The 27,430-nt window shown below is 48.9% G+C and overlaps 1 protein-coding gene across 4 annotated transcripts in view; it reads left to right on the forward strand.

Annotated features, from left to right (window-relative positions):
• The window catches only part of coasy (CoA synthase), a 60,545-nt gene extending 33,337 nt beyond the window's left edge, over positions 1-27,208 (forward strand). For 3 of the 4 annotated variants that reach the window (XM_059957809.1, XM_059957808.1, XM_059957810.1), the window contains exons 6-10: positions 1,450-1,514; positions 9,576-9,660; positions 17,271-17,368; positions 22,522-22,668; positions 27,036-27,208. In XM_059957809.1, the coding sequence (XP_059813792.1) occupies positions 1,450-1,514; positions 9,576-9,660; positions 17,271-17,368; positions 22,522-22,668; positions 27,036-27,083 (443 nt within the window). In that variant the 3' untranslated portion in view covers positions 27,084-27,208. The remainder of the gene's footprint in view (positions 1-1,449; positions 1,515-9,575; positions 9,661-17,270; positions 17,369-22,521; positions 22,669-27,035) is intronic. The other variant, XR_009509217.1, reaches the window with a different exon arrangement.
• Positions 27,209-27,430: the final 222 nt, after the last annotated feature.

Here is a 27,430-nt window from a genome sequence, read left to right on the forward strand (position 1 = left end):
CCACCGTCTCTCGCATCTAACTTCTTCAACTCCAGAGATCTCCCATCCACTCATAGTTCCCTTACTCTGCCCTGCTCGTTTCTACCTCCGACCCAAGACCCACAACCCTGACTGTCCATTGCTCCTGACCCACAAAGCTTGTGTCCTCATAACTTGATTCCATTCCAACCCCCTGGCTCAGTCCCATCTGATGCTCTCGATCTCCTCAGTAGCTTGCAGTTCCCTGGCCATGACTGCCTTATCTTCACTATGGGTGTTCCGCCCCTCTACACTTCTATCAAGAGGGCTCCACTTCTTTCTCGATAAAAGACCAATCACCACCTTCCCTCCATCTGTCAGAGCTGCTCCTCACCCTCAACAGTTTCTCCTTCGTCGTCTCAGACTTTCTCCAAACGCAGGGAGTAACCACGGGTACCCGTATGGGCCCCAGCTACGTGGAACAATTCATATTCGAAGCCTCCCTGCTTCCTGCACCCATGCTGAGCTCGTCAATTTCATCGACTTTGCCTCTAACTTCCACCCTGCCCTTAAATTCACTTGGTCCATCTCTGACACCTTGCTCCCCTTTCTCAATCTCTGTCTCCAGATCTGGAGATGAACTGTCTCCCGATATTTTTTTTTTAATAAACCTACTGATTCCACGGCTATTTTGGCCGTACCTCTTCCCACACTTGTCTCCTATGAAATTGCTGTTCCCTTGTCTCAGTTCCTTCTTATCCCATCCAATCCCAGGATTTCCTGCCTGTCCTCTTTCTTCAAAGGGTTCCCTCCCTCTACCATTGATGCTGCCCTCACTCGCATCTCCTTCATTTCCTGAATATCTGCACTCCCTCCATCTTCCTGCCATCTTAGTACTGATAGAGTTTATCTTCTTCTCTCCTACTACCCCATTGGCCTCTGCATCCAGCACATCATTCTCCACAACTTCCGTCAATTCAGCAGGATCCGACACCAAACGTCATTACCTCTCCCTTAATGTCCGCTTTCCACAGAGATCGCCTCGTCCATGGTCCTCCCACACTGATCTCCCTCCCCGCACTAATCCCTGCATGGAACAAGGTGTGTGTTGGTTACCTCATACAGGTCATCCCGGCATACGGTCCATGCTGGAGACCGTCGACCCCAGCACGCGGTCGGTGCCGGGATAGGATCCAGTGAAAAGTTTGTCCGATGATAATCATCTTTCATTTTCAGCCTTGCCTCCATCAGTAAGGGTATTTGTGAAGGAGTAAAGGGTTTAAAAGTAAAACTTAGTCTCAATCCCCGCAGTCTATTGAACTACTTTGCCCCGATGGATCAGTGTTCTGAAATGTAGTTTTCTTCTGTAGTTCTGCAGAGTCTCCCAGATAAGCAGCTGGGGCTCAGCTGACCAAGAGACCTCGTTTTGCTGAATAAACAGAAGCTGCAGTTCGTTCACAAGCATAATTCAAGCGGGTTTTCTTGTTGTAGAAATCCTTCTGGAAGATGGAACCATCAACCGAACGGCATTGGGAAAGATCGTCTTCGAAGATCAAGTGAGTACATTTGGTGGAATTTTCCTCTTCAGTGGCTGATTCTTCCCTCCGACCTCCACGTCCTTGCACCTGGGACCACCCTGGTGGACCACCTTCCTCGGCGTCTTCTTCCCGACTCCCCGAAAAGACCGCGAAACCCACAAGACAAAATAACATTCCCCCATTGGTTAACAAATGAATACAATCCCTATTATCAGCAACTGTGAAGCTAAACAAACTGCGAGAGAAAGCACTTAATCACAACAGAGAAGCATTCCTACTCTAACAAAACAAAGAAGCCATTTTAATTAACATACGCAGTACATTGTACACCCGTGATGGACTGGGCCATATCCACTGCTTTTAGTAGGAAATGTTTGTTCAGGGGCTTTGCTGTTTCCACACCAGGCTGTGATGCAGCCAGTCAATATACTCACTGCTATAGAAATTTGTCAAAGTTTTAGTTATGCTGAATCTCTGCAAAACTCCAAAGGAAGTAGAGGCACTGCCCCCTTTTCTTCATAACTGCACTCACATGCAGGGTCCAGGATAGCTGTTCTGAAATAACACCTAGAAATTGGATTCTCTCTCCACCTCTGAGGACTGGCTCCTGAGGTCGATAATCATCTCCTTGGTCTTGCTGACATTGAGTAAGAGGTTGTTGTTGTGGCACCACTCGGCCAGATTTTCAGTGATTCACCACCACCTTTGATTCGGCCAGTGACAGTCGAGTAGTCAGCAAACTTGAATATGGCATCGGAGCTGTGCTTAGCCTCACAGTCGTGAGTTTAAAGCAAGTAGAGCAAGTAAGCATACAGCCTTGTGGTGCAGCTGTGCTGGTGGAGATCGTGGAGGAGATCTCCATTCGCACTGACTAGGGTCTGCAAGCGAGGAAATCTGGGATCCAACCGCACAAGGAGGTGCTTATGCCAAGGTCTTTGAGTTTATCGAGTGATGGTATTGAATGCTGTGCTGTGGTCAGTGAAGAGCATCCTGATGACTTCACCTTTGCTGTCTAGATGGTCCAGACTTGAGTGAAGAGCCAACGAGATGGCACCTGTTGCTCCGGTAAACAAATTGGAGTGGATCTAAGTTGCTTCTCAAGCAAGAGTTGGTATGTTTCATCAGCAACCTCTTGAGACACCTCATCACTACCAGTGCAAATGCTACTGGACAATCGTCATTGAAGCAGGTCACCCACACTCCTCTTGGGCACTGGTATAATTGAAGCCTGCTTGAACCGTGCCCTGCCAAAGTGAGAGCTTCAAGATCTCAGCCAGTTCATCAGCACGGGTCTTTAGTACATGGCCAGGTACCCTGCCTGGGCCGGATTCTTTTTATAGGTTCTCCCTCCTGAAGCCTACTTGCACGTCGGCCTCAGGGTCTGAAATCATGAATTCTTGGGTGATGTGCAAGTTCACGATGACTACTCAATGTTTTGACGGTCATGGTAAGCATAGAAGGCATCGAGTCATCTGGAAGTGAATCCCTGCTGTCTACTTTGTCACTTGATTTAACTTGATAGTATTCAAGAGCTGCCACAACTCTTGAGCATCCTCATTGATTTGGGTCTGGTCCAGAATCGCCACTTCGCCTGTGAGGTGACTTTCTGAAAGACATTCCTGCGACACTGGTAACTCTTTTGGTCACCAGGTTGAATGCCTCTGATCTGGCCCTCAACAGATTGAGGACTCATGGATCATCCAGGGCTTCTGGTTGGTGAAGACTCCGAATGAATTTGAGGGGAAAAGGCTCGTCTACGACTGTTTCAATAAAGTCTGTGACAACCATAGTGTATTTGCTTCGATCCACAGATGAGTTTTTAAACATGGTCCAGTCCACCAAATCAAAGCAAACCTGCTGCTCTCCCTCGTGCGGACACCCCGTCGTCGTCTCTTTAGTCTCTGCCCGTGTGCAGGTAGGAGAAGGCCAGTCAAGTAATCGGATTTACCGAAGGGTGGCCTGGGCACGGAACTGCAGGGATTCCTTATCATAGTCTAATGTGTTGGGATGTCTGGTGCTGATGGTAGTTGGGCAGGATATTCTTCTAAAAAGCCTGGTTGAAGTCCTCAACTATGATTTGAAATGTGTCGGTATGGACTGTTTCTTGTTTGGAGAAGGTATTGTGCAGTATTGCAAGCGCTTAATTATAGTTGGCCACTGGCGGTATGTCAACTGCGGTTAGGATTATAGATCAGAACACCTTTTGTAAGTAGAACGGATGGCATTTAACTGTTAGGTGTTCCAAGCCGGGGGGGGGGGGGGGGGCGGGGGTGGTGAGGGACACGAGTTTGACAAAACCACAGGGAGTTTATCATGAAACACGCACCTCTCAACTCTTCCTTTTGTCTTTTCTAAATCAGCAGATTGGTCCCTCGGTATGAATCGAGAAGCCTTTGGCTCTGATCATTATATGTGGTAAGCTTGGAGAAAGCCAAGTTCCAGTCAGACATACAATATAACAGTCTCTCATTTCCCTGTGACACTGCAATCTTGTCTCCAGGTCCTCAGTTTTGATCTCCAGTGACTGCACAATTGCCAGCAAGAATGCTGGGTAGAGGGGGCCTCATCTCTACCTTTCAGCCTGGCATGGAGCCTTGACTCACCTCCAGCCATGGCAATGAAGCTTCATCCACTTAAAGTGCCTGGTTCGCCCCAGTCCATCGGAAGATCTTGAGATCTGTAGGTCGTTGTGTTGATCTGAAAGTACATTGCTGAGAGAGAAATACAAGCTGCAGATTGCAGTGAGAGTAATTCGAAAGGGGTGTATTTGGAAGTCCTCCAGGAGCACCACAACCTTCTCATGGGGTTTGGAGGCTTGCGTGCCTCAATGGCCCGGAGGGAGATACTGGCTGGAGTCAGGGCTTCATGCTTTGGCTCTTGCCAAACAGGTCAAAGGTTAGAGACTAGACTAAGAGTGATCCTCTGGTCTTCCAAGTTCAGGAATTCAGCTCAGAGCTAACGATCCTGACCAGTAAAACAAGACGGGCGTGAAAGCTGAGCCTCTGACACGATGAAGGAAGCCCTGAACACGGCCAGAGATGGAGGACCTCCATTGCTGCCCTAAACCCCAGCGTGTAACAGGCAGTATGTAAAAGTATATTTAGAACCATTGTCTGCATCACACAGAACGTGCTATCTTGAAACCTAACTTGGACCAGGCTTGGGTTATTAGACCATCAGACACAGGAACAGATTTAGGCCATTTGGCCCATCGTCAAAATCGGCCATTTTCAAATTGCTTCTCAGATCAGAGTTCTGAGAGGCAGGACTGCGCAGGCGCGCGAAGGAGGCCTGGGAAGGCGGGAAGATATAAAAAGAACGCAGCCTTAAGAAGCGGGCAGCGGAGTGCGCAAGGAGCAGAGTGTAGAGCTTGGGCTCAGAGGGCTTAGGCGGAAGAGGGCACAGTAGGCTTATCTTTTAGTTCTTGTATTTTCAGTTATTCGGGAAGTATGAGTATGAGGGCAGCTTGTTGTTCTCGGTGTCGGATGTGGGAGGTCCTGGAGTCTCCGAGCCTCCCGGACGTCCACATCTGCGCCAGGTGCGCCGAACTGCAGCTCCTGAGGGACCGAGTTAGGGAACTGGAGCTGCAGCTCGATGACCTTCGCCTGGTCAGGGAGAGTGAGAGGGGATAGAGAGGAGTTAGAGGCAGGTGGTCACTCCGGGGCCATGGGAGGCAGATAGGTGGGTTACAGTCAGGAAGGGGAAGAGGCAGGTACTAGAGAGTACCCCAGTGGCTGTACCCCTTGACAATAAGTACTCATGTTTGAGTACTGTTGGGGGGGACAGCCTACCTGGAGGAAGTGACAGTGGCCGGGCCTCCGGCACAGAGGACGGCCCTGTAGCTCAGAAGGGTAGGGTTAGAAGAAAGAGGACCATAGTAATAGGGGACTCGATAGTCAGGGGCTCAGACAGGCGGTTCTGTGGAGGTGATCGGGAGTCCTGGATGGTAATTTGCCTCCCTGGTGCCAGGGTTCAGGACGTTTCTGATCGTGTCCAAGATATCCTGAAGTGGGAGGGTGAGGAGCCAGAGGTTGTGGTACATGAAGGTACCAATGACATAGGTAGGAAAGGGGGAGGTCCTGAAACGAGAGTATAGGGAGTTAGGAAGGCAGTTAAGAAGAAGGACCGCAAAGGTAGTAATCTCGGGATTACTGCCTGTGCCACGCGACAGTGAGAGTAGGAATAGAATTAGGTGGAGGATGAATGCGTGGCTGAGGGATTGGAGCGGGGGCAGGGATTCAAGTTTCTGGATCATTGGGACCTCTTCTGGGGCAGGCGTGACCTGTTCAAGAAGGACAGGTTACACTGGGGGGACCGATATCCTAGCGGGGAGGTTTGCTAGGGCTACAGGGCAGACTTTAAACTAGTAAGATGGGGGGGCAGGAATCAATTTGAGGCAACTATGGGAGAGGAGGTTAGTTCACCAGTACAGCAAGTAAGTAGACAGTGTATGAGGGAGGAAAGGCAGGTGATGGAGAAAGGATGTGCTCAGCCCGAAGATGTAGGGGAGAAGAAAGAAAAGGATAATAAATTTGAATGCATTCTTAGGGATGAAAAGAGAGGAGGAGGTGGAGAGTATCTTAAATGTATCTATTTTAATGCTAGGAGCATTGTAAGAAAGGTGGATGAGCTTAAAGCGTGGATTGATACCTGGAATTATGATGTTGTAGCTATTAGTGAAACATGGTTGCAGGAAGGGTGTGATTGGCAACTAAATATTCCTGGATTTAGTTGCTTCAGGTGTGATAGAGTAGGAGGGGCCAAAGGAGGAGGTGTTGCATTGCTTGTCCGAGAAAATCTTATGGCGGTGCTTTGGAAGGATAGATTAGAGAGCTCCTCTAGGGAGGCTATTTGGATGGAATTGAGGAATGGGAAGGGTGTAGTAACACTGATAGGAGTGTATTGTAGGCCACCTAATGGGGAGCATGAGTAGGAAGAGCAAATGTGTAAGGAGATAGCAGATATTTGTAGTAAACACAAGGTGGTGTTTGTGGGAGATTTTAATTTTCCACACGTAGATTGGGAAGCTCATTCTGTAAAAGGGCTGGATGGTTTAGAGTTTGTGAAATGTGTGCAGGATAGTTTTTTGCAACAATACATAGAAGTACCGACTAGAGATGGGGCAGTGTTGGATCTCCTGTTAGGGAATGCGATAGGTCAGCTGAGAGATGTATGTGTTGGGGAGCACTTCGGGTCCAGTGATCACAATAGCATTAGCTTCAATATAATTATGGAGAAGGACAGGACTGGACCTAGAGTTGAGATTTTTGATTGGAGAAAGGCTAACTTTGAGGAGATGCGAAGGGATTTAGAGAGAGTGGATTGGGTCAAGTTGTTTTATGGGAAGGATGTAATAGAGAAATGGAGGTCATTTAAGGGTGAAATTATGAGGGTACAGAATCTTTATGTTCCTGTTAGGTTGAAAGGAAAGGTTAAAGGTTTGAAAGCACCATGGTTTTCAAGGGATATTAGAAACTTGGTTCGGAAAAAGAGGGATGTCTACAATAGATATAGGCAGCATGGAGTAAAGGAATTGCTCGAGGAATATAAAGAATGTAAAAGGAATCTTAAGAAAGAGATTAGAAAAGCTAAAAGAAGATACGAGGATAGTTTGGCAAATAAGGTGAAAGTAAATCCGAAAGGTTTCTACAGTTATATTAAAAGCAAGAGGATAGTGAGGGATAAAATTGGTGCCTTAGAGAATCAGGGTGGTCAGCTATGTGTGGAGCCGAGGGAGATGGGAGAGATTTTGAACGATTTCTTCTCTTCGGTATTCACTAAGGAGAAGGATATTGAATTGTGTAAGGTGTGGGAAGCAAGTAAGGAAGTTATGGAACCTATGACAATTGAAGAGGTGGAAGTACTGGCGCTTTTAAGAAATTTAAAAGTGGATAAATCTCCGGGTCCTGACAGGATATTCCCCAGGACCTTGAGGGAAGTTTGTGTAGAGATAGCAGGAGCTCTGACGGAGATCTTTCAGATGTCATTAGAAACGGGGATTGTGCCGGAGGATTGGCGTATTGCTCATGTGGTTCCAATGTTTAAAAAGGGTTCTAGAAGTAAGCCAAGCAATTATAGACCTGTCAGTTTGATATCAATGGTGGGTAAATTAATGGAAAGTATTCTTAGAGTTAGTATTTATAATTATCTGGATAGACAGGATCTGATTAGGAGTAGCCAGCATGGATTTGTGCGTGAAAGGTCATGTTTGACAAACCTTATTGAATTTTTTGAAGAAGTTACAAGGAATGTTGACGAGGGTAAGGCAGTGGATGTAGTCTATATGGACTTCAGCAAGGCCTTTGACAAAGTTCCACATGGAAGGTTAGTTAAGAAGGTTCAGTCGTTAGGTATTAATGCTGGAGTAATAAAATGGATTCAACAGTGGCTAGATGAGAGATGCCAGAGAGTAGTGGTGGATAATTGTTTATTGGGATAGAGGCCGGTGACTAGCAGGATGCCTCAGTGATCTGTTTTGGGCCCAATGTTGTTTGTAATATACATAAATGATCTGGATGATGGGGTGGTAAATTGGATTAGTAAGTATGCCGATGATACTAAGGTAGGAGGTGTTGTGGATAATGAGGTGGGTTTTCAAAGCTTGCAGGGAGATTTATGCCGGTTAGAAGAACGGGCTGAACGTTGGCAGATGGAGTTTAACGCTGAGAAGTGTGAGGTTCTACATTTTGGCAGGAATAATCCAAATTGAACATACAGGGTAAATGGTAGGGCATTGAGGAATGCAGTGGAACAGAGAGATCTAGAAATAATAGTGCATAGTTCCCTGAAGGTGGAGTCTCATGTAGATAGGGTGGTGAAGAAGGCTTTTGGAACGCTGGCCTTTATAAATCAGAGCATTGAGTACAGAAGTTTGGATGTAATGTTAAAATTGTACAAGGCATTGGTCAGGCCAAATTTGGAATATTGTGCACAGTTCTGGTCACCGAATTATAGGAAAGATCAATAAATTAGAGAGAGTGCAGAGACGATTTACTAGGATGTTACCTGGGTTTCAGCAATTAAGTTACAGAGAAAGGTTGAACAAGTTAGGTCTTTATTCATTGGTGCGTAGAAGGTTGAGGGGGGATTTGATCGAGGTATTTAAAATTTTGAGAGGGATAGATAGAGTTGACGTGAATAGGCTGTTTCCATTGAGAGTAGGGGAGATTCAAACGAGAGGACATGATTTGAGAGTTAGGGGGCAGAAGTTTAAGGGAAACACGAGGGGATATTTCTTTACTCAGAGAGTGATAGCTGTGTGGAATGAGCTTCCTGTAGAAGTAGTAGAGGCCAGTTCAGTTGTGTCATTTAAGGTAAAATTGGATAGGTATATGGACAGGAAAGGAGTGGAGGGTTATGGGCTGAGTGCGGGTAGGTGGGACTAGGTGAGATTAAGAGTTCGGCACGGACTAGGAGGGCTGAGATGGCCTGTTTCCGTGCTGTGATTGTTATATGTTATGTTATGTCTGCTCTGCCATTCCATCATGGCTAATCCTCTCAACCTCAATCTCCCAATTTCTCGCGGTATCCCTTCAAGCCTAATCAAGAATCTACCAGCCTCTGCCTGGAGTATACCCAATGACTTGACCTGCACAGCCGCCTCTGGTGACGAATTCCACAGATTCACCACTCTTTGCAAAAAGAAATTCCTCCTCATCTCTGTTTTAAAAGGACACCCCTCTATTCTGAAGCTGTTGTCCTCTGGTCCTAGACTTCCCAACCACATCCACTTGCCCTCTGGTCCTAGACTCCCCCACTATAGGAATCATCCTTTCCATCTCCGCTCTATCAAGGCCTTTCAACATTTGATAGGTTTCAGTGTCACCACTCATTCTTCTGAATTCCAGTGAGTATCTGTCCTATTATGTCCTCATGTGACTCATTGTGAGTATTTTTGTTGCTAACGATGCCTTGTGCTTGGGTTTGAAAGGTGGTATGTGAACACAAGTTTCTGAATCGTTGAACACTTCTCAACTACTTGAACCATTACTCTGTCTATTACTGGGGGTATCATAAGGGGTTTGACTCGCACTTCCCCAAGAAAATGTTTCTTGATGGCTGCCTGTTTTTCTCTTTCAGGAGAAACTAAAACGTCTAACCAGCATTGTGTGGCCAGAGACTGCAGCTCTCGTCAAACAGATGATCAGCCAGGCTGGTTCAGAGGGTGAGTGCTAAGGACCGAACTGGAATTGTCACGTGTACGGTGAAAAGCTTCGTTCTGCAAGGCATGCAGACGGATCATTTCATTGCATCGAGGTAATACAAGCGAAAACCAACAATGGAGTTCAGAATAGAGCATCGCAGTTATAGAGAAAGCACGGTTCACCTACTCAGTAATGAGCAACCATGAGGTGGATTCATCTTTAATGTGCAGGAGGTCCAACCTCCCCAGGTCCTGGACCCATTGCATATTGCCTATCACCACAGTAGGCCAACAGCAGATGCAATCTCAATGGCTCTTCACACAGCCTTGGACCACCTGGACAACACAAACACCTATGTCAGGATGCTGTTCATCGACTATAGCTCAGCACTTAAAACCATCATTCCCACAATCCTGATTGAGAGGTTGCAGAACCTGGGCCTCTGTACCTCCCTCAGCAATTGGAACCTCGACTTCCTAACTGGAAGACCACAGTCTGTGCGGATTGGTGATAACATCTCCTCCTCACTGATGATCAACACTGGCGTACCTCAGAGGTGTGTGCTTAGCCCACTGCTCTACTCCCTATATACACGTGGTTGGTAGAATCTCAGGTGGTGACGAGAGGGCATACAGGAGCAAAGTACGCCAACTAGTGGAGTGGTGCCACAGCAACAACCTGGCACTCAACGTCAGTAAGACGAAAGAGCCGATTGTGGACTTCAGGAAGGTAAGATGAAGTAACACATACCAATCCTTGTAGAGGGATCAGAAGTGGAGAGAGTGAGCAGGTTCCTGGGTGTCAGAATCTCTGAGGATCTAACTTGGTCCTAACATATCGATGCAGTTATAAGGAAGGCAAGACAGTGACTATACTTCATTAGGAGTTTGAAGAGATTTGGTATTTCAATAAATAAAGTCAAAAACTTCTATAGTTGTACTGTGGAGAGCATTTTGACAGGCTGCATCACTGTCTGGGATGGGTGGGGGAGGGGCTACTGCACAGGACCGAAAGGAGCTGCAGAAGGTTAGTCAGCTCCATCTTGGGTACTGGCCTACAAATTACCCAGGACATCTTCGGGGAGCGGTGTCTCAGAAAGGCAGCGTCCGTTGTTAAGGGCCTGCAGCACCCAGGGCATGCCCTTTTCTCACTGTTACCATCAGCGAGGAGGTACAGGAGCCTGAAGATACACACTCAGTGATTCAGGAACAGCTTCTTCCCCTCTGCCATCAGGGAGGAGGTACAGGAGCCGGAAGACACACACTCAGCGATTCAGGAACAGCTTCTTCCCCTCTGCCATCAGGGAGGAGGTACAGGAGCCTGAAGATACACACTCAGCGATTCAGGAACAGCTTCTTCCCCTCTGCCATCAGGGAGGAGGTACAGGAGCCTGAAGACACACACTCAGCGGTTCAGGAACAGCTTCTTCCCCTCTGCCATCAGGGAGGGGGTACAGAAGCCTGAAGACACACACTCAGCGGTTCAGGAACAGCTTCTTCCCCTCTGCCATCAGGGAGGAGGTACAGGAGCCTGAAGACACACACTCAATGATTCAGGAACAGCTTCTTCCCCTCTGCCATCTGGGAGGATGTACAGGAGCCTGAAGACACACACTCAACGATTCAGGAACAGCTTCTTCTCCTCTGTCATCAGGGAGGAGGTACAGGAGCCTGAAGACACACACTCAACGATTCATGAACAGCTTCTTCCCCTCTGCCATCAGGGAGGAGGTACAGGAGCCTGAAGATACACACTCAGCGATTCAGGAACAGCTTCTTCCCCTCTTCCATCAGGGAGGAGGTACAGGAGCCTGAAGACACACACTCAACAATTCAGGAACAGCTTCTTCCCCTCTGCCATCAGGGAGGATGTACAGGAGCCTGAAGACACACACTCAACGATTCAGGAACAGCTTCTTCCCTTCTGCCCTCTAAGTGGATATTGAGCTCATGAACACTAACTCACTTTATTAATATGTATTTCAGTTTTTAATCTATTCAATATACATATACTGTAATTGATTTACTATTTATTATTATAATCTTATTTATTTATTCCCTCCTTTTATATATTGCATTGAACTGCTGCTAAGTCACAGTCAGAACCACAAAGCTTCTGCACCACGACAAGGTGACAGTGAAGATGGACCGAACTGCTGATCTGTGAAGGCGAAAGTTTGGTGTCTGTGTTTCATGATAAACTCTTAGTGGTGCTCGGACAGGGCAGTTTTGCCACACATTTGTCCTCCCGACCTGGATTAAGTGCCAACACCTACTGACCGAGAGAGTTCTCCCCGTGATCCTGACCACAGTTCACATACTACCGGAGGCTGAGTTAATCAGGCTGTCGAGATATTGAATGCTGCCATCACCAAACAAACAGCACTTCACTCGAACTTGTTCGAAGAGATCTCTGCCCAGTTATCATCAGCACCAGGGGTCCCAACACGCTCGACCACTGCTATAAGGAGCTCCTACTGTTCCATGCCCGGAAAGCTGATCCTTCTCCTATCTGATTACAGGCAGAGGTTGAAGAGCGAGGCCCCAGAGATGAGGACAACAAAGGGGTGGTCGCTGAAGGCAGAGGAGCGGCTGTGGGGTTGTTTCAAGTTGGTGGAGTGCACCACATTCAAGGATTCATCAGAGGATCATGGTTGTCGCAGACTTTATGTTTTAAAAAAAAAAGTCGTAGATGAGTGTCTCCACAGTTCAGTCAGAGTCAAGCTGTGGATAAACCATGAGATCCCCAATCTGCTGAGGGTCAGATCGGTGGTATTCAGGTCTGGAAAGGCATCTCACAAGTTACGTGGCGATTCCAGACCAAACGTGAATCCCTGACGGATGCGCGACTGCTGTGGCAGGGTTTAAATGCTGTTACTAGTGAAAACAAGCAACACAGACGACAAGAAGGTCTCCCTCCCGGATGACCTCAGCGTCTTCTGGGCTCGCTTCGACTGTCAAGGTATGGAGGAACTTCCAGAAACAACCATAGACCCCCAACGACCCTGTGATTTCAGGCTCCGAGGCCGATGTGAGAGCATCCTTCAGGAGGGTGAACCCACAGTAACCATTCGTCCCAGATGGGGTACCTGGCCAAGTATTAAAGACCCGTGCTGATCAACTATCTGGAGTGTTCACCGATGCCTTTAACCTCTCACTTTGGCAGACTCAGGTACCTACCTGCTGCAGTAGGATTCAATTGTACCGGTGCCTAAAAAGAATGTGTTAACCTACCTCAATGACTATCGTCCAGTAACATGTACAGCCACAGTGATGAAGTGCTTTAAGAGGTTGGTGAGGAAACTTGTACACTCCTGCCTGAAAAGACTTGGATCCACTCTAGTTTGCCTACCCAAGCAACAGGTCCACAGCAGATGCCATTTCACTGCCTCTTCACTCAACCCTGGAACATCTGCACAGCAAAGACGAACACATCAGGATGCTCTTTATCGACGACAGCTCAGCATCCAATACCATCATCCCTTCAAAACTGATTAGTACACTTCCACAGCCGGGCCCCAACACCTCCTTGAGCCATTGGACCCTTGACTCGCTCACTTGCAGACCCCAGTCAGTGCGAGCGGAGACCTTCTCCACGACCTCTATCGGCACAGGTGCACCACAAACCTGCTCCATTCGCTTCACACTTCGGCTAAGAACAGCTCCAATGCCGTATTCAAGTTTGCTAGTGGGCTGGTGACAAATCAGCATATACGAGGGAGATTGAAAATCTGGCTGAGTGGTATCGTGACTACAGCCTCTGTCTCAATGTCAGCAAGGCCTAGGACTTCAGGCAGAGGAAACTGGAGATCCGAGAGCCAGTCCTCATCGGGGGAGAGTGTCAGCAGCTAAATTTCAGAGGACCATTCCTGTGCAGTTATGAGAAAGCACAACATAACTCAAAGACATCCAGATGGTACGTTGCCGGTCAGGGCCAGGGTCAGAGATGCCTCACTTTCAAGGGCTCCTCACCTCATGTTCTCGATATTTATTTATCATCAGTGCTTTTTTTTCCTTTCGTTTTGTATTTTGCACGCTGGTTGAATGCCCAAGTGAAGCATTTCATCGATTCTGTTGTGGTTACTATTCTAAGGATTTATTGAGTATGCATGCAAGAAAATGAATCTCAGGGTTGTAAGTGGTGATGTATATCTGTACACACTGCGATAATGAATTTACCTTGAACTTTGTCAAATTGCAATGACAGATAGAAGAGACACGTAAAACAGGGAATGTTGCAATAATCCTGGGGATTACAAACTGCAGGTGGGTTAGGAAAATCAGTTTGGTGCTGGAAACCCAAAAGTGGAATTTGTAGAAAGCCTATGAGATGGCATTTTAGTGCAGATTGTGGTTGAGCCTACTAGCGGACTGGGTGTTACGTAATGACCCAGATTTGATTGGGAAGGTTAAGGTAAAGGAACCCCAAGGAGGAAAGAATTGTAATATGATATAACTTTCCCTGCAATTTGAGAGGGAAAAACTACAGTCAGAACTGTCACTATTAGAGTAAAGGTAATTATAGAAGCGTGAGAGAGGAGCTGGCCAAAGTGAAATGGAAGGGGACACTAGCAGGGGTAACAGCAATGGCTGGTGAGAGAGGAGCTGGCCAAAGTGAAATGGAAGGGGACACTAGCAGGGGTAACAGCAATGGCTGAAATTGCTGGAAGAAATTCAGAAGGTGCAGGATGGATACCTGTCAAAGATAAAGAACTATTCTAAAGGGAGGATGAGGCTGACAAGCCTAAAGTAGCGTAGAAGCAGAAGAGAAGGCATACAACTTCAGAAAAAATAGTGGGGAGTTAGAGGATTGGGAATCTTTGAAAAACATCTAATAAAAACATCAAAAGCATCTAATAACAGCCGTAAGGAGGGAAAAGATATAATATGGTAAGCTAGCCAAATATAGATAACAAAAATTTTTTCAGATAGATAAAGAGTAAAAGAGAGGTGAGAGTAGATAACAGACTGCTGGGAAGTGATGCTGGAGAGGTAATAATGGGGGAGAAGGAAATAGTAGACAAACAGAATAAGTACTTTGCATCATTCTTCACTGTGGAAGACACTAGCAGTATCCCAGAAGTTCAGAAGTGTCAGGGGGCAAAAGTGTGTGAAGTTACCATCACTAGGGAGGAGGTGCTTGGGAAAATGAAAGATCTGAAAGGTAGACGGCCGAAAGAAGTGGCCAAAGAGATTGTGGAGGCATTAGTATCTGCCCCTTCACTTATCTTGGTATCATCTACAGATTTAGCCAGAAGCCACCAATCAGATCATCCAAATCATTAACATACACCGGAAAACGAATCACTCCCAACATAGACCACCATTAGTCACTGGCAGCCAGTAGAAAAAGCTCCCGTTATTCCCAATTTTGCCTCCGACCAATCTTCTATCCATGTGAGTATCTTTCTTGTCGTACACTGGGCTCTGAACTTATTTAGCAGCCTTGTCAAAGGCCTCCTGAGAATCCGAGTCCCCAAAATCCACGGATTCTCCTTTGTCTGTCCTGCAGAGGAAACCATGCTGACTCCGGCCTACTTTATCCAAGTACCCCGACACCACACCCGTAACTATCGACTCCCAACATCTTCCTAGTCAGACGAACTGGCCCTATAATTCCTTTCTTCTGCCTTCCACCCTAGAATGAGATTTGCAGTTTTCAAGTCTTCCAGAATCCAGTGATTCTCGAAAGATCATTCCCTATGCCTCTGCAGTCTCTTCAGCCGCCTCTTTCAGAACCCTGGAGTGTAGACCATCTGGTCCAGGTGACTTACCCACCGTCAGAACTTGCAGCTTCCACAGCTCTCCCTCGTAATGTCAACTTCATACACTTCTGTCCCTGACACACTCAAACTTCTGGCATACTGCTAGTGTCTGCAGTGATGTAAAATACTCAATTCGTCTGCTGTTTCCTTGTCCCCACTACTACCTCTCCAGCATCATTTTCCAGCGGTCGGAGATCTACCCTCGCCTCTCTTTTACTCCTTATAAAACTTCTGGAACCCTCTAGCCAGAAATGCGAGAGTGTCAGCGAGCCAAGTGTTGCTATGGCTATGGAGAAGTTGCTTGGAGACCTGAAAACCTGAAGGCACTGCAGATGAGTTGCCTGGACCAGATGGTTCTGAATCAGGCGGCTTAACAGAGTGTGGAGGCGTTGATAATGTTACTTCATGAATCACTAGGTTATGGAATGGTTCCAGATTATCGCTGGTATCTGACATCAATAATACTGAACACAGTTAATACAAAACGTCTCTAATGTCGAACCGTTAACTTTGCTAATGCTGACACAGAACGTTGTCAGTGTTGCCAACGCAGGACGCCGTGAGTGTCGCCGAGGCTGGACGCCGTCCATGTCACCAATACCAAACACCTCTAATACCTAATATGGAAAGATGGAGTTAACAAAAATCTCATGTGGCTCCATTGCAAAACACCAAGCTTGCTATGTAACGGCTGCGAAAAAAAAATGTTATGTAGAAACATAGAAAACCTACAGCAATACAGGCCCTTTGGCCCACAAAGTTGTGCCAAACACGTCCTTACCTTAGAAATTAGTAGGCTTACCCATAGCCCTCTATTTTTCTAAGCTCCATGTACCGATCTAAAAGTCTCTTAAAAGACCCTATCGTATCCACCTCCACCACCGTTGCCGGCAGCCCGTTCCACACACTCACCACTCTCTGAGTAAAAAACTTACCTCTGACATCTCCTCTGTACCTACTTCCCAGCACCTTAAACCTGTGTCCTCTTGTGGCAACCATTTCAGCCCTGGGAAAAAGCCTCTGACTATCCACACAATAAATGCCTCTCATCATCTTGTACACCTCTATCAGGTCACCTCTCATCCTCCATCGCTCCAAGGAGAAAAGGCCGAGTTCACTCAACCTGTTTTCATGAGGCATACTCCCCAATCCAGGCAACATCCTTGTAAATCTCCTCTGCACCCTTTCAATGGCTTCCACATCCTTCCTGTAGTGAGGTGACCAGAACTGAGCACAGTACTCCAAGTGGGGTCTGACCAGGGTCCTATATAGCTGTAACATGACCTCTCGGCTCCTAAATTCAATTCCACAACTGATGAAGGCCAATACACCGTACACCTTCTTAACCACAGAGTCAACCTGCGCAGCTGCTCTGAGTGGTTTGAAAATCTACTGCTCTTCCTTCATCAATGTGTTTAGTCCATTCCTCAAAAATTTCAATCAGGCTCATAAGGCACGACCTTCCCTTAACGAAGCCTTGCTGACTATTCCCAGTCATATTATACCTGTCCAAACGTTCATAAATCCTGCCTCTCAGGATCTTCACCATCAACTTACCAACCACTGAAGTAAGACTCACTGGTCTATATTTCCTGGGCTATCACCACTCCCTTTCTTGAACAAAGGAACAACATCCGCAACCCTCCAATCCTCCAGAACCTCTCCCGGCACCGTTGATGATGCAAAGATCATTGACAGAAGCTCAGCAATCTCCTCTCTCGCCTCCCACAGTAGCCTAGGGTACATCTCATCGTGTTAATTGAAGCTTGGCGTTTTGAAATAGAACGACACAAGACATTTCTCGTTCACACTAATACAGTTTAATTGAGAATTCATTTTCAATTTCCCTTTGCTTTTTCTTGCAAGGTAAATCGGTGTGTGTGGTGGATGCTGCACTTTTGCTAGAGGCTGGATGGATGGACATGGTTCACGAGGTTTGGGTGGTGCTTGTTCCACAGGACGAGGTACATTGCATTTCTGCCCAATTACCAGTGAATAAATGACAATCAATTTACTTACCAATGACTTAGAGCCACTCTTGTAATGTTCCCATTGTTACAGATCATATCCACACCTATATTGTCCACAGGGTCAAATCCACACCCCTGATGTCCACACGGTCACCGGTCAAATCCACCCCCGTGATGTCCACACGGTCACCGGTCAGATCCACACCCGTGACATCCACACGGTCAGATCCACACCCGTGATGTCCACACGGTCAGATCCATACCCGTGATGTCCACACGGTCACCGGTCAGATCCACACCCGTGACGTCCACACGGTCAGATCCACACCCGTGACGTCCACACGGTCAGATCCACACCCGTGACGTCCACACGGTCAGATCCACACCCGTGATGTCCACAAGGTCAGATCCACACCTGTAATCAGACTGCTGACCGTGTGGACATCAGGGGTGTGGATCTGACCGGTGACAGTGTGGACATCATGGGTGTGGATGACCGGTGACCGTGTGGACATCACGGGTGTGGACCTGACCGTGTGGACATCACGGGTGTGGATCTGACCGTGTGGACATCACGGGTGTGGATCTGACCGTGTGGACATCACGGGTGTGGACCAGTGACCGTGTGGACATCACGGGTGTGGATCTGACCAGTGACCGTGTGGACATCACGGGTGTGGATCTGACCGGTGACCGTGTGGACATCACGGGTGTGGATCTGACCATGTGGACGTCACGGGTGTGGATCTGACCGGTGACCGTGTGGACGTCACGGGTGTGGATCTGACCGGTGACCGTGTGGACATCGGGGGTGTGGATCTGACCATGTGGACATCACGGGTGTGGATCTGACCAGTGACCGTGTGGACATCACGGGTGTGGATCTGACCGGTGACCGTGTGGACGTCACGGCTGTGGATCTGACCGTGTGGACGTCACGGGTGTGGATCTGACCGGTGACCGTGTGGACATCACGGGTGTGGATCTGACCGTGTGGACGTCACGGGTGTGGATCTGACCGGTGACCGTGTGGACGTCACGGGTGTGGATCTGACCGTGTGGACGTCACGGGTGTGGATCTGACCGGTGACCGTGTGGACATCAGGGGTGTGGATCTGACCGGTGACCGTGTGGACGTCACGGGTGTGGATCTGACCAGTGACCGTGTGGGCATCACGGGAGTGGATCTGACCGGTGACCGTGTGGACGTCACGGGTGTGGATCTGACTGGTGACCGTGTGGACGTCACGGGTGTGGATCTGACCGGTGACCGTGTGGACATCACGGGTGTGGATCTGACAATGTGGACGTCACGGGTGTGGATCTGACCGGTGACTGTGTGGACGTCACGGGTGTGGATCTGACCGGTGACCGTGTGGACGTCACGGGTGTGGATCTGACCGGTGACCGTGTGGACGTCACGGGTGTGGATCTGACCGTGTGGACGTCACGGGTGTGGATCTGACCGGTGACCTTGTGGACGTCAGGGGTGTGGATCTGACCGGTGACCGTGTGGACGTCACGGGTGTGGATCTGACCGGTGACCGTGTGGGCATCACGGGTGTGGATCTGACCGGTGACCGTGTGGACGTCACGGGTGTGGATCTGACCGGTGACCGTGTGGACGTCACGGGTGTGGATCTGACCGGTGACCGTGTGGACATCACGGGTGTGGATCTGACAATGTGGACGTCACGGGTGTGGATCTGACCGGTGACCGTGTGGACGTCACGGGTGTGGATCTGACCGGTGACCGTTTGGACGTCACGGGTGTGGATCTGACCGGTGACCGTGTGGACGTCACGGGTGTGGATCTGACCGGTGACCGTGTGGACGTCACGGGTGTGGATCTGACCGGTGACCGTGTGGATGTCACGGGTGTGGATCTGACCGTGTGGACGTCACGGGTGTGGATCTGACCGGTGACCGTGTGGACGTCACGGGTGTGGATCTGACCGTGTGGACGTCACGGCTGTGGATCTGACCGGTGACCATGTGGACATCACGGGTGTGGATCTGACCGGTGACCGTGTGGACATCACGGGTGTGGATCTGACCATGTGGACATCAGAGGTGTGGATCTGACCGGTGACCGTGTGGACATCACGGGTGTGGATCTGACCATGTGGACATCAGAGGTGTGGATCTGACCGGTGACCGTGTGGACATCACGGGTGTGGAGCTGACCGTGTGGACATCACGGGTGTGGATCTGACCGGTGACCATGTGGACATCACGGGTGTGGATCTGACCAGTGACCGTGTGGACATCACAGGTGTGGATCTGACCGGTGACCGTGTGGACATCACGGGTGTGGAGCTGACCGTGTGGACATCACGGGTGTGGATCTGACCGTGTGGACATCACGGGTGTGGAGCTGACCGTGTGGACATCACGGGTGTGGATCTGACCGGTGACCATGTGGACATCATGGGTGTGGATCTGACCGGTGACCGTGTGGACATCACGGGTGTGGATCTGACCGGTGACCGTGTGGACATCACGGGTGTGGATCTGACCGGTGACCGTGTGGACATCACGGGTGTGGATCTGACCATGTGGACATCAGAGGTGTGGATCTGACCGGTGACCGTGTGGACATCACGGGTGTGGATCTGACCGGTGACCATGTGGACGTCACGGCTGTGGATCTGACCGTGTGGACATCACGGGTGTGGATCTGACCGGTGACCGTGTGGACATCACGGGTGTGGATCTGACCGTGTGGACATCACGGGTGTGGATCTGACCGGTGACCGTGTGGACATCACGGGTGTGGATCTGACCGGTGACTGTGTGGACATCACGGGTGTGGATCTGACCGTGTGGACATCACGGGTGTGGATCTGACCGGTGACCGTGTGGACATCACGGGTGTGGATCTGACCGTGTGGACATCATGGGTGTGGATCTGACCGGTGACCGTGTGGACATCACGGGTGTGGATCTGACCGGTGACCGTGTGGATGTCACGGGTGTGGATCTGACCGGTGACCGTGTGGACATCACGGGTGTGGATCTGACCGGTGACCGTGTGGACATCACGGGTGTGGATCTGACCGGTGACCGTGTGGACATCAGGGGTGTGGATCTGACCGGTGACCGTGTGGACATCAGGGGTGTGGATCTGACCGGTGACCGTGTGGACATCACGGGTGTGGATCTGACCGTGTGGACATCACGGGTGTGAATCTGACCAGTGACCGTGTGGACATCACGGGTGTGGAGCTGACCGTGTGGACATCACGGGTGTGGATCTGACCGTGTGGACATCACGGGTGTGGAGCTGACCGTGTGGACATCACGGGTGTGGATCTGACCGGTGACCATGTGGACATCATGGGTGTGGATCTGACCGGTGACCGTGTGGACATCACGGGTGTGGATCTGACCGGTGACCGTGTGGACATCACGGGTGTGGATCTGACCGGTGACCGTGTGGACATCACGGGTGTGGATCTGACCATGTGGACATCAGAGGTGTGGATCTGACCGGTGACCGTGTGGACATCACGGGTGTGGATCTGACCGGTGACCATGTGGACGTCACGGCTGTGGATCTGACCGTGTGGACATCACGGGTGTGGATCTGACCGGTGACCGTGTGGACATCATGGGTGTGGATCTGACCGTGTGGACATCACGGGTGTGGATCTGACCGGTGACCGTGTGGACATCACGGGTGTGGATCTGACCGGTGACTGTGTGGACATCACGGGTGTGGATCTGACCGTGTGGACATCACGGGTGTGGATCTGACCGGTGACCGTGTGGACATCACGGGTGTGGATCTGACCGTGTGGACATCACGGGTGTGGATCTGACCGGTGACCGTGTGGACATCACGGGTGTGGATCTGACCGGTGACCGTGTGGACGTCACGGGTGTGGATCTGACCGGTGACCGTGTGGACGTCACGGGTGTGGATCTGACCGGTGACCGTGTGGACGTCACGGGTGTGGATCTGACCGGTGACCGTGTGGACGTCACGGGTGTGGATCTGACCGGTGACCGTGTGGACGTCACGGGTGTGGATCTGACCGGTGACCGTGTGGACATCACGGGTGTGGATCTGACCGGTGACCGTGTGGACATCAGGGGTGTGGATCTGACCGGTGACCGTGTGGACATCAGGGGTGTGGATCTGACCGGTGACCGTGTGGACATCACGGGTGTGGATCTGACCGTGTGGACATCACGGGTGTGAATCTGACCAGTGACCGTGTGGACATCACGGGTGTGGATCTGACCGGTGACCGTGTGGACATCAGGGGTGTGGATCTGACCGTGTGGACATCACGGGTGTGGATCTGACCGTGTGGACATCATGGGTGTGAATCTGACCAGTGACCGTGTGGACGTCACGGGTGTGGATCTGACCGGTGACCGTGTGGACGTCACGGGTGTGGATCTGACCGGTGACCGTGTGGACGTCACGGGTGTGGATCTGACCGGTGACCGTGTGGACATCACGGGTGTGGATCTGACCGGTGACCGTGTGGACATCACGGGTGTGGATCTGACCGGTGACCGTGTGGACGTCACGGGTGTGGATCTGACCGGTGACCGTGTGGACGTCACGGGTGTGGATCTGACCGGTGACCGTGTGGACATCACGGGTGTGGATCTGACCGGTGACCGTGTGGACATCACGGGTGTGGATCTGACCGGTGACCGTGTGGACATCACGGGTGTGGATCTGACCGGTGACTGTGTGGACATCATGGGTGTGGATCTGACCGTGTGGACGTCACGGGTGTGGATCTGACCGGTGACCGTGTGGACGTCACGGGTGTGGATCTGACCGTGTGGACGTCACGGGTGTGGATCTGACCGGTGACCGTGTGGACATCACGGGTGTGGATCTGACCGGTGACCGTGTGGACATCACGGGTGTGGATCTGACCAGTGACTGTGTGGACATCACGGGTGTGGATCTGACCGGTGACTGTGGGTCCTTACCTTCACCTTTCTTAAGCCCACAATCATTTCTTTGGTCTGACTGACTCATTTCCTGCGTTAGTTACATTTTTCACCATCTGTTTGGCTTTCGATTTCAGGATTATTTCTTCAGTTTGTTTGTGTCGTGCTTTCTGCAGCTTGTTATGTTGGCTCTGACGAGGATATCTGTCTGTCTGATACTCCAGGTACTGAAGAGGATTGTGCAAAGAGACAACATCAGTGAGGAAGATGCAAGAAAGCGACTTGCAAACCAGTGGAGTAATTCCCAGCGGATACAACATGCCAACGTGGTCCTTTCCACGCAGTGGGAGCCCGAGTTCACCCAGAAACAGGTCCCTGTTTAACTCCACATGTGAAATCTACTCATTATAACAGGAGTCGGCTATGCAGTGACGTCATGGCTAACTCTTTCACCTTTGCCCTGTCACCCATATCTATAAATCTCTTGTCTCGAATCCACCCTGCAGCCGACCTGCACCTGTTTATGGCCAGAGGGTGGAAAGAGGGAACTGTTGTTTCAGTTTTACAGCGTCCATTGCAGGTTTTGTCCCTCCCCATTATCTGAGAAAAGACACACTGAGGTTGGAGGCAGTCCAGAAGAAATTGTTCGTTCATATGGTGCCGTGTCCTGTAACGTTAGTGACCATGGTCCTTCCATGACCGTGATTGTTCTTGGCAAATTTTTCTGCAGAAGTGGTTTGCCTTCACCTTCCTCTGGGCGGTGTCTCGACAACTCAAACAACCCCAGCATAAGACACAGGAGCAGAATTAGGCCATTCAGCCCATTATGGCTGATCCCACAGCCCATTTAATCCACACACCTGCCCTTTCACCATATTTCTTGATTCCCCCAACCAATTGGGAATCTATCGACTTCAGCTTTGAATATACCCACAGACTTGACCTCCACCGCAGTCTGTGGCAGAGCATTCCACGGATACACTATACTCTTTGGCTGAAAGAAATTCCTCCTTACTTCTGTTCTAAAAGGTCGCCCCTCAATTCGGAGGCTGGGCCTTCTAGTTCTGGATACCCCCACCAGAGGAAACATCCTTTCCACATCCACCTTATCTACTTTCAAAATCCAGCAGATTTCAGTGGGATCCCCGCACTCCTCATTGTCAATCCCTTCATCCCAGAATGACGATTATCAATACTCTCCCGAGATTGCCTGCCTGCTGTCAGTGGTTGCATAACCAGGACTTGTGATCTGCGCCGGCTGCTCGTACGACCGTCCACCACCCCTCCCGTGGCTTCATGTGACCCTGATCGGGGCCGGGGAGGGTGGAGGGGGCTACGCAGGTACCACACCTTGCCCAAGGGTGACCTGAAGGCTAGTGAAGGGAAAGAGCACCCTTACCCCTCCTTTGGTAGAGATGTCTCTCCGACCTGCCATGCCCCAAAAGAAATACACAAGGCTGATTGAGATGGTTTCCTATTCATAAGGAACTAAAAAAAGATTTAGGTTGTTAACCTTATTCACTGACAACAACACCCCCGAGTCCTGTGTCCTCCACAAACTTACTAGTCCAGCCTCATGCATTCGCATCCTCATTATTTATCTAACTAATGAATGACAAGGGTCCCAACACCGATCCCACTGGGCACCACTCTCCCCTCTGAGAAAGAACCTCGTGGCTTCCTAGCTCGGAGCCAAGTTTGAATCTGCCTCACTCGCTCCCATGGGACCCGATCTTCCAGACCAGCCCACTAGACGAAATCCAAGACAAAATCACTTGGTCAGGCCCTTGGGATTTATCCTCTTCAAGCACGCTGTCAAACCTACAAATATCCCTTCCCTGGTCTTTAGAAAAACATAGAAAATAGGTGCAGGAGTAGGCCGTTCGGCCCTTCGAGCCTGCACCACCATTCGGTATGATCATGGCTGATCATCCAACTCAGAACCCTGTACCTGCTTCCTCTCCATACCCCCTGATCCCTTTAGCCACAAGGGCCATATCTAACTTCCTCTTAAATATAGCCAATGAACCAGCCTCAACTGTAACCTGTGGCAGAGAATTCCACAGATTCACCACTCTCTCTGTGAAGAAGTTTTTCCTCATCTCGGTCCTAAAAGGCTTCCCCTTTATCCTTAAACTGTGACCCCTCATTCTGGACTTCCCCAACATTGTAAACAATCTTCCTGCATCTAGCCTGTCCAATCCCTTTAGAATTTTATACGTTTCAATAAGATCCCCCCTCAATCTTCTAAATTCCAGTGAGTATAAGCCCAGTCGATCCAGTCTTTCTTCATATGAAAGTCCTGCCATCCCAGAAATCAATCTGGTGAACCTTCTCTGTACTCCCTCTATGGCAAAAATGTCTTTGCTCAGATTAGGGGACCAAAACTGCACACAATGTTCTAAGTGCGGTCTCACCAAGGCCTTGTACAACTGCAGTAGAACCTCCCTGCTCCTGTACTCAAATCCTTTTGCTATGAATGCCAACATACCATTTGCCTTTTTCACCACCTGCTGTACCTGCATGCCCACCTTCAATGACTGGTGTACAACGACACCCATTGCACCTCCCCTTTTCCTAATCAGCCACCGTTCAGATAATAATCTGTTTTCCTGTTCTTGCAACCAAAGTGGATAACCTCACATTTATCCACATTTATTCATCCAACTCTCCACTTGATTAAACTCTCACTCAATTCAAACCCCCGCAATGCAATCGCCCCCAATTCAGCACTCAAACCCAACTCACCTGGTTTCAATTCTCCCCTCAATGCGAAACCCCGAGATTGAAATCCCCTCGATTCATCTGCCATGAATTTGCCCACTCACCTAACCTATCCAAGTCACCCTGCATCCTCCTCACAGCTAACACCGCCGCCCAGCTTCGTGTCATCCACAAACTTGGAGATGCTGCATTTAATTCCCTCGTCTAAATCATTAATATATATTGTAAGCAACTGGGGTCCCAGCACTGAGACTTTCGGTACCCCGCTAGTCACTGCCTGCCATTCTGAAAAGGTCCCGTTTACTCCCACTCTTTGCTTCCTGTCTGCCAACCAATTCTCTATCCACATCAATACCATACCCCCAATACCGTGTGCTTTAAGTTTGCACACTAATCTCCTGTGTGGGACCTTGTCAAAAGCCTTTTTGAAAATCTAAATATACCACATCCAATGGCTCTCCCCTATCCACTCTACTAGTTACATCTTCAAGAAATTCCATAAGATTCGTCAGACATTATTTTCCTTTCACAAATCCATGCTGACTTTGTCTGATGATTTCACCTCTTTCCAAATGTGCTGTTATCACATCTTTGATAACCAACTCTAGCATTTTTCCCCACCACTGATGTCACACTAACTGGTCTATAATTCCCCGATTTCTCTCTCCCTCCTTTTTTAAAAAGTGGGGTTACATTAGCCACCCTCCAATCCTCAGGAACTAGTCCAGAATCTAAGGAGTTTTGAAAAATTATCACTAATGCATCCACTATTTCTTGGGCTACTTCCTTAAGCACTCTGGGATACAGACCATCTGGCTCTGGGGATCTATCTGCCTTTAATCCCTTCAATTTACCTAACACCACTTCCCTACTAACATGTATTTCCCTCAGTTCCTCCATCTCACTAGACCCTCAGTCCCCTACTATTTCTGGAAGATTATTTATGTCCTCCTTAATGAAGACAGAACCAAAGTAGTTATTCAATTGGTCTGCCATGTCTTTGTTCCCTATGATCAATTCACCTGTTTCTGTCTGTAAAGGACCTACATTTGTCTTGACCAATCTTTTTCTTTTCACATATCTACAAAAGGTTTTACAGTCAGTTTTTATGTTCCCTGCCAACTTTCTCTCATAATCTTTTTTCCCTTTCCTAATTAAGCCCTTTGTCCTCCTCTGCTGGTCTCTGAATTTCTCCCAGTCCTCAGGTGTGCCGCTTTTTCTGGCTAATTTATATGTTTCTTCTTTGGATTTGATACTGTCCCTAATTTCCCTTGTCAGCCATGGGTGCACTACCTTCCCTGGTTTATTCTTTTGCCAAACTGGGATGAACAATTGTTGTAGTTTATCCATGCGATTTTTAAATACTTGCCATTGCATATCCACCGTCAACCCTTTAAGTATCATTTGCCAGTCTATCTTAGCTAATTCACGTCTCATACCTTCAAAGTTACCCTTCTTTAATTTCAGAACCTTTGTTTCTGAATTAACTATGTCACTCTCCATCTTAATGAAGAATTCCACCATATTATGGTCACTCTTACCCAAGGGGCCTCGCACGACAAGATTGCTAACTAACCCTTCCTCATTGCTCAATACCCAATCTAGAATGGCCTGCTCTCTCGTTGGTTCCTCAACATGCTGGTTCAGAAAACCATCCCGCATACATTCCAAGAAATCCTCTTCCTCAGCAACCTTACCAATTTGGTTCACCCAATCGATATGTAGATTGAAGTCACCCATTTGTTTTGTTGCTGTTGCTTTATTGCACGCATTTCTAATTTCCTGTTTAATGCAATCCCCAACCTCACTACTACTGTTAGGTGGCCTGTACACAACTACCACCAGCGTTTACGAATGTAAACCCAAACATCTCCACTTGCTTCCCTCATCTCTTGAGCACAATCCAAACATCCATTAAACATTTCACCTGCCATCTGCAGCTCAATACGTGGACGGTCCAACCGATCTCGGAGCACCAGCATTGACATTGTCCTTTCTGTCTCTGTGTTCCCAGATCCAGAGGGCATGGCAACTCCTTCAGAATCGTAAATCCTCTTGCTGACATCTTCCAAGACCAGGTTCGCAAATGGGTTTTGTTTCTGTTAATATAATGGTTTGAAAGATTTTTCAATAATTCACAGAAGATTCTTTATTACACTGAGCATTAAATTTATTGTATGAACAACACTGGATCAGAGGCGTGGGCTGTTTCTTACACTGAACGGACCGGTGTTGAGTACATTGTGCAAACATCGCTGCCCTGGAGGCGTGGACTGTTCATTACACTGAAATGACCAGCCCCGAATTCACTACACCTGGGTCATACACTACTCACTGAACCGAATGTCCCAATGCTGAATGCACCGTGCGTCCGTCACTCCATCGGAGGCGTAGATTGTTCAGTATAAC

This window comes from Hypanus sabinus, assembly GCF_030144855.1.
Source record: "Hypanus sabinus isolate sHypSab1 chromosome X1 unlocalized genomic scaffold, sHypSab1.hap1 SUPER_X1_unloc_2, whole genome shotgun sequence".
NCBI classification, from domain to species: domain Eukaryota; kingdom Metazoa; phylum Chordata; class Chondrichthyes; order Myliobatiformes; family Dasyatidae; genus Hypanus; species Hypanus sabinus.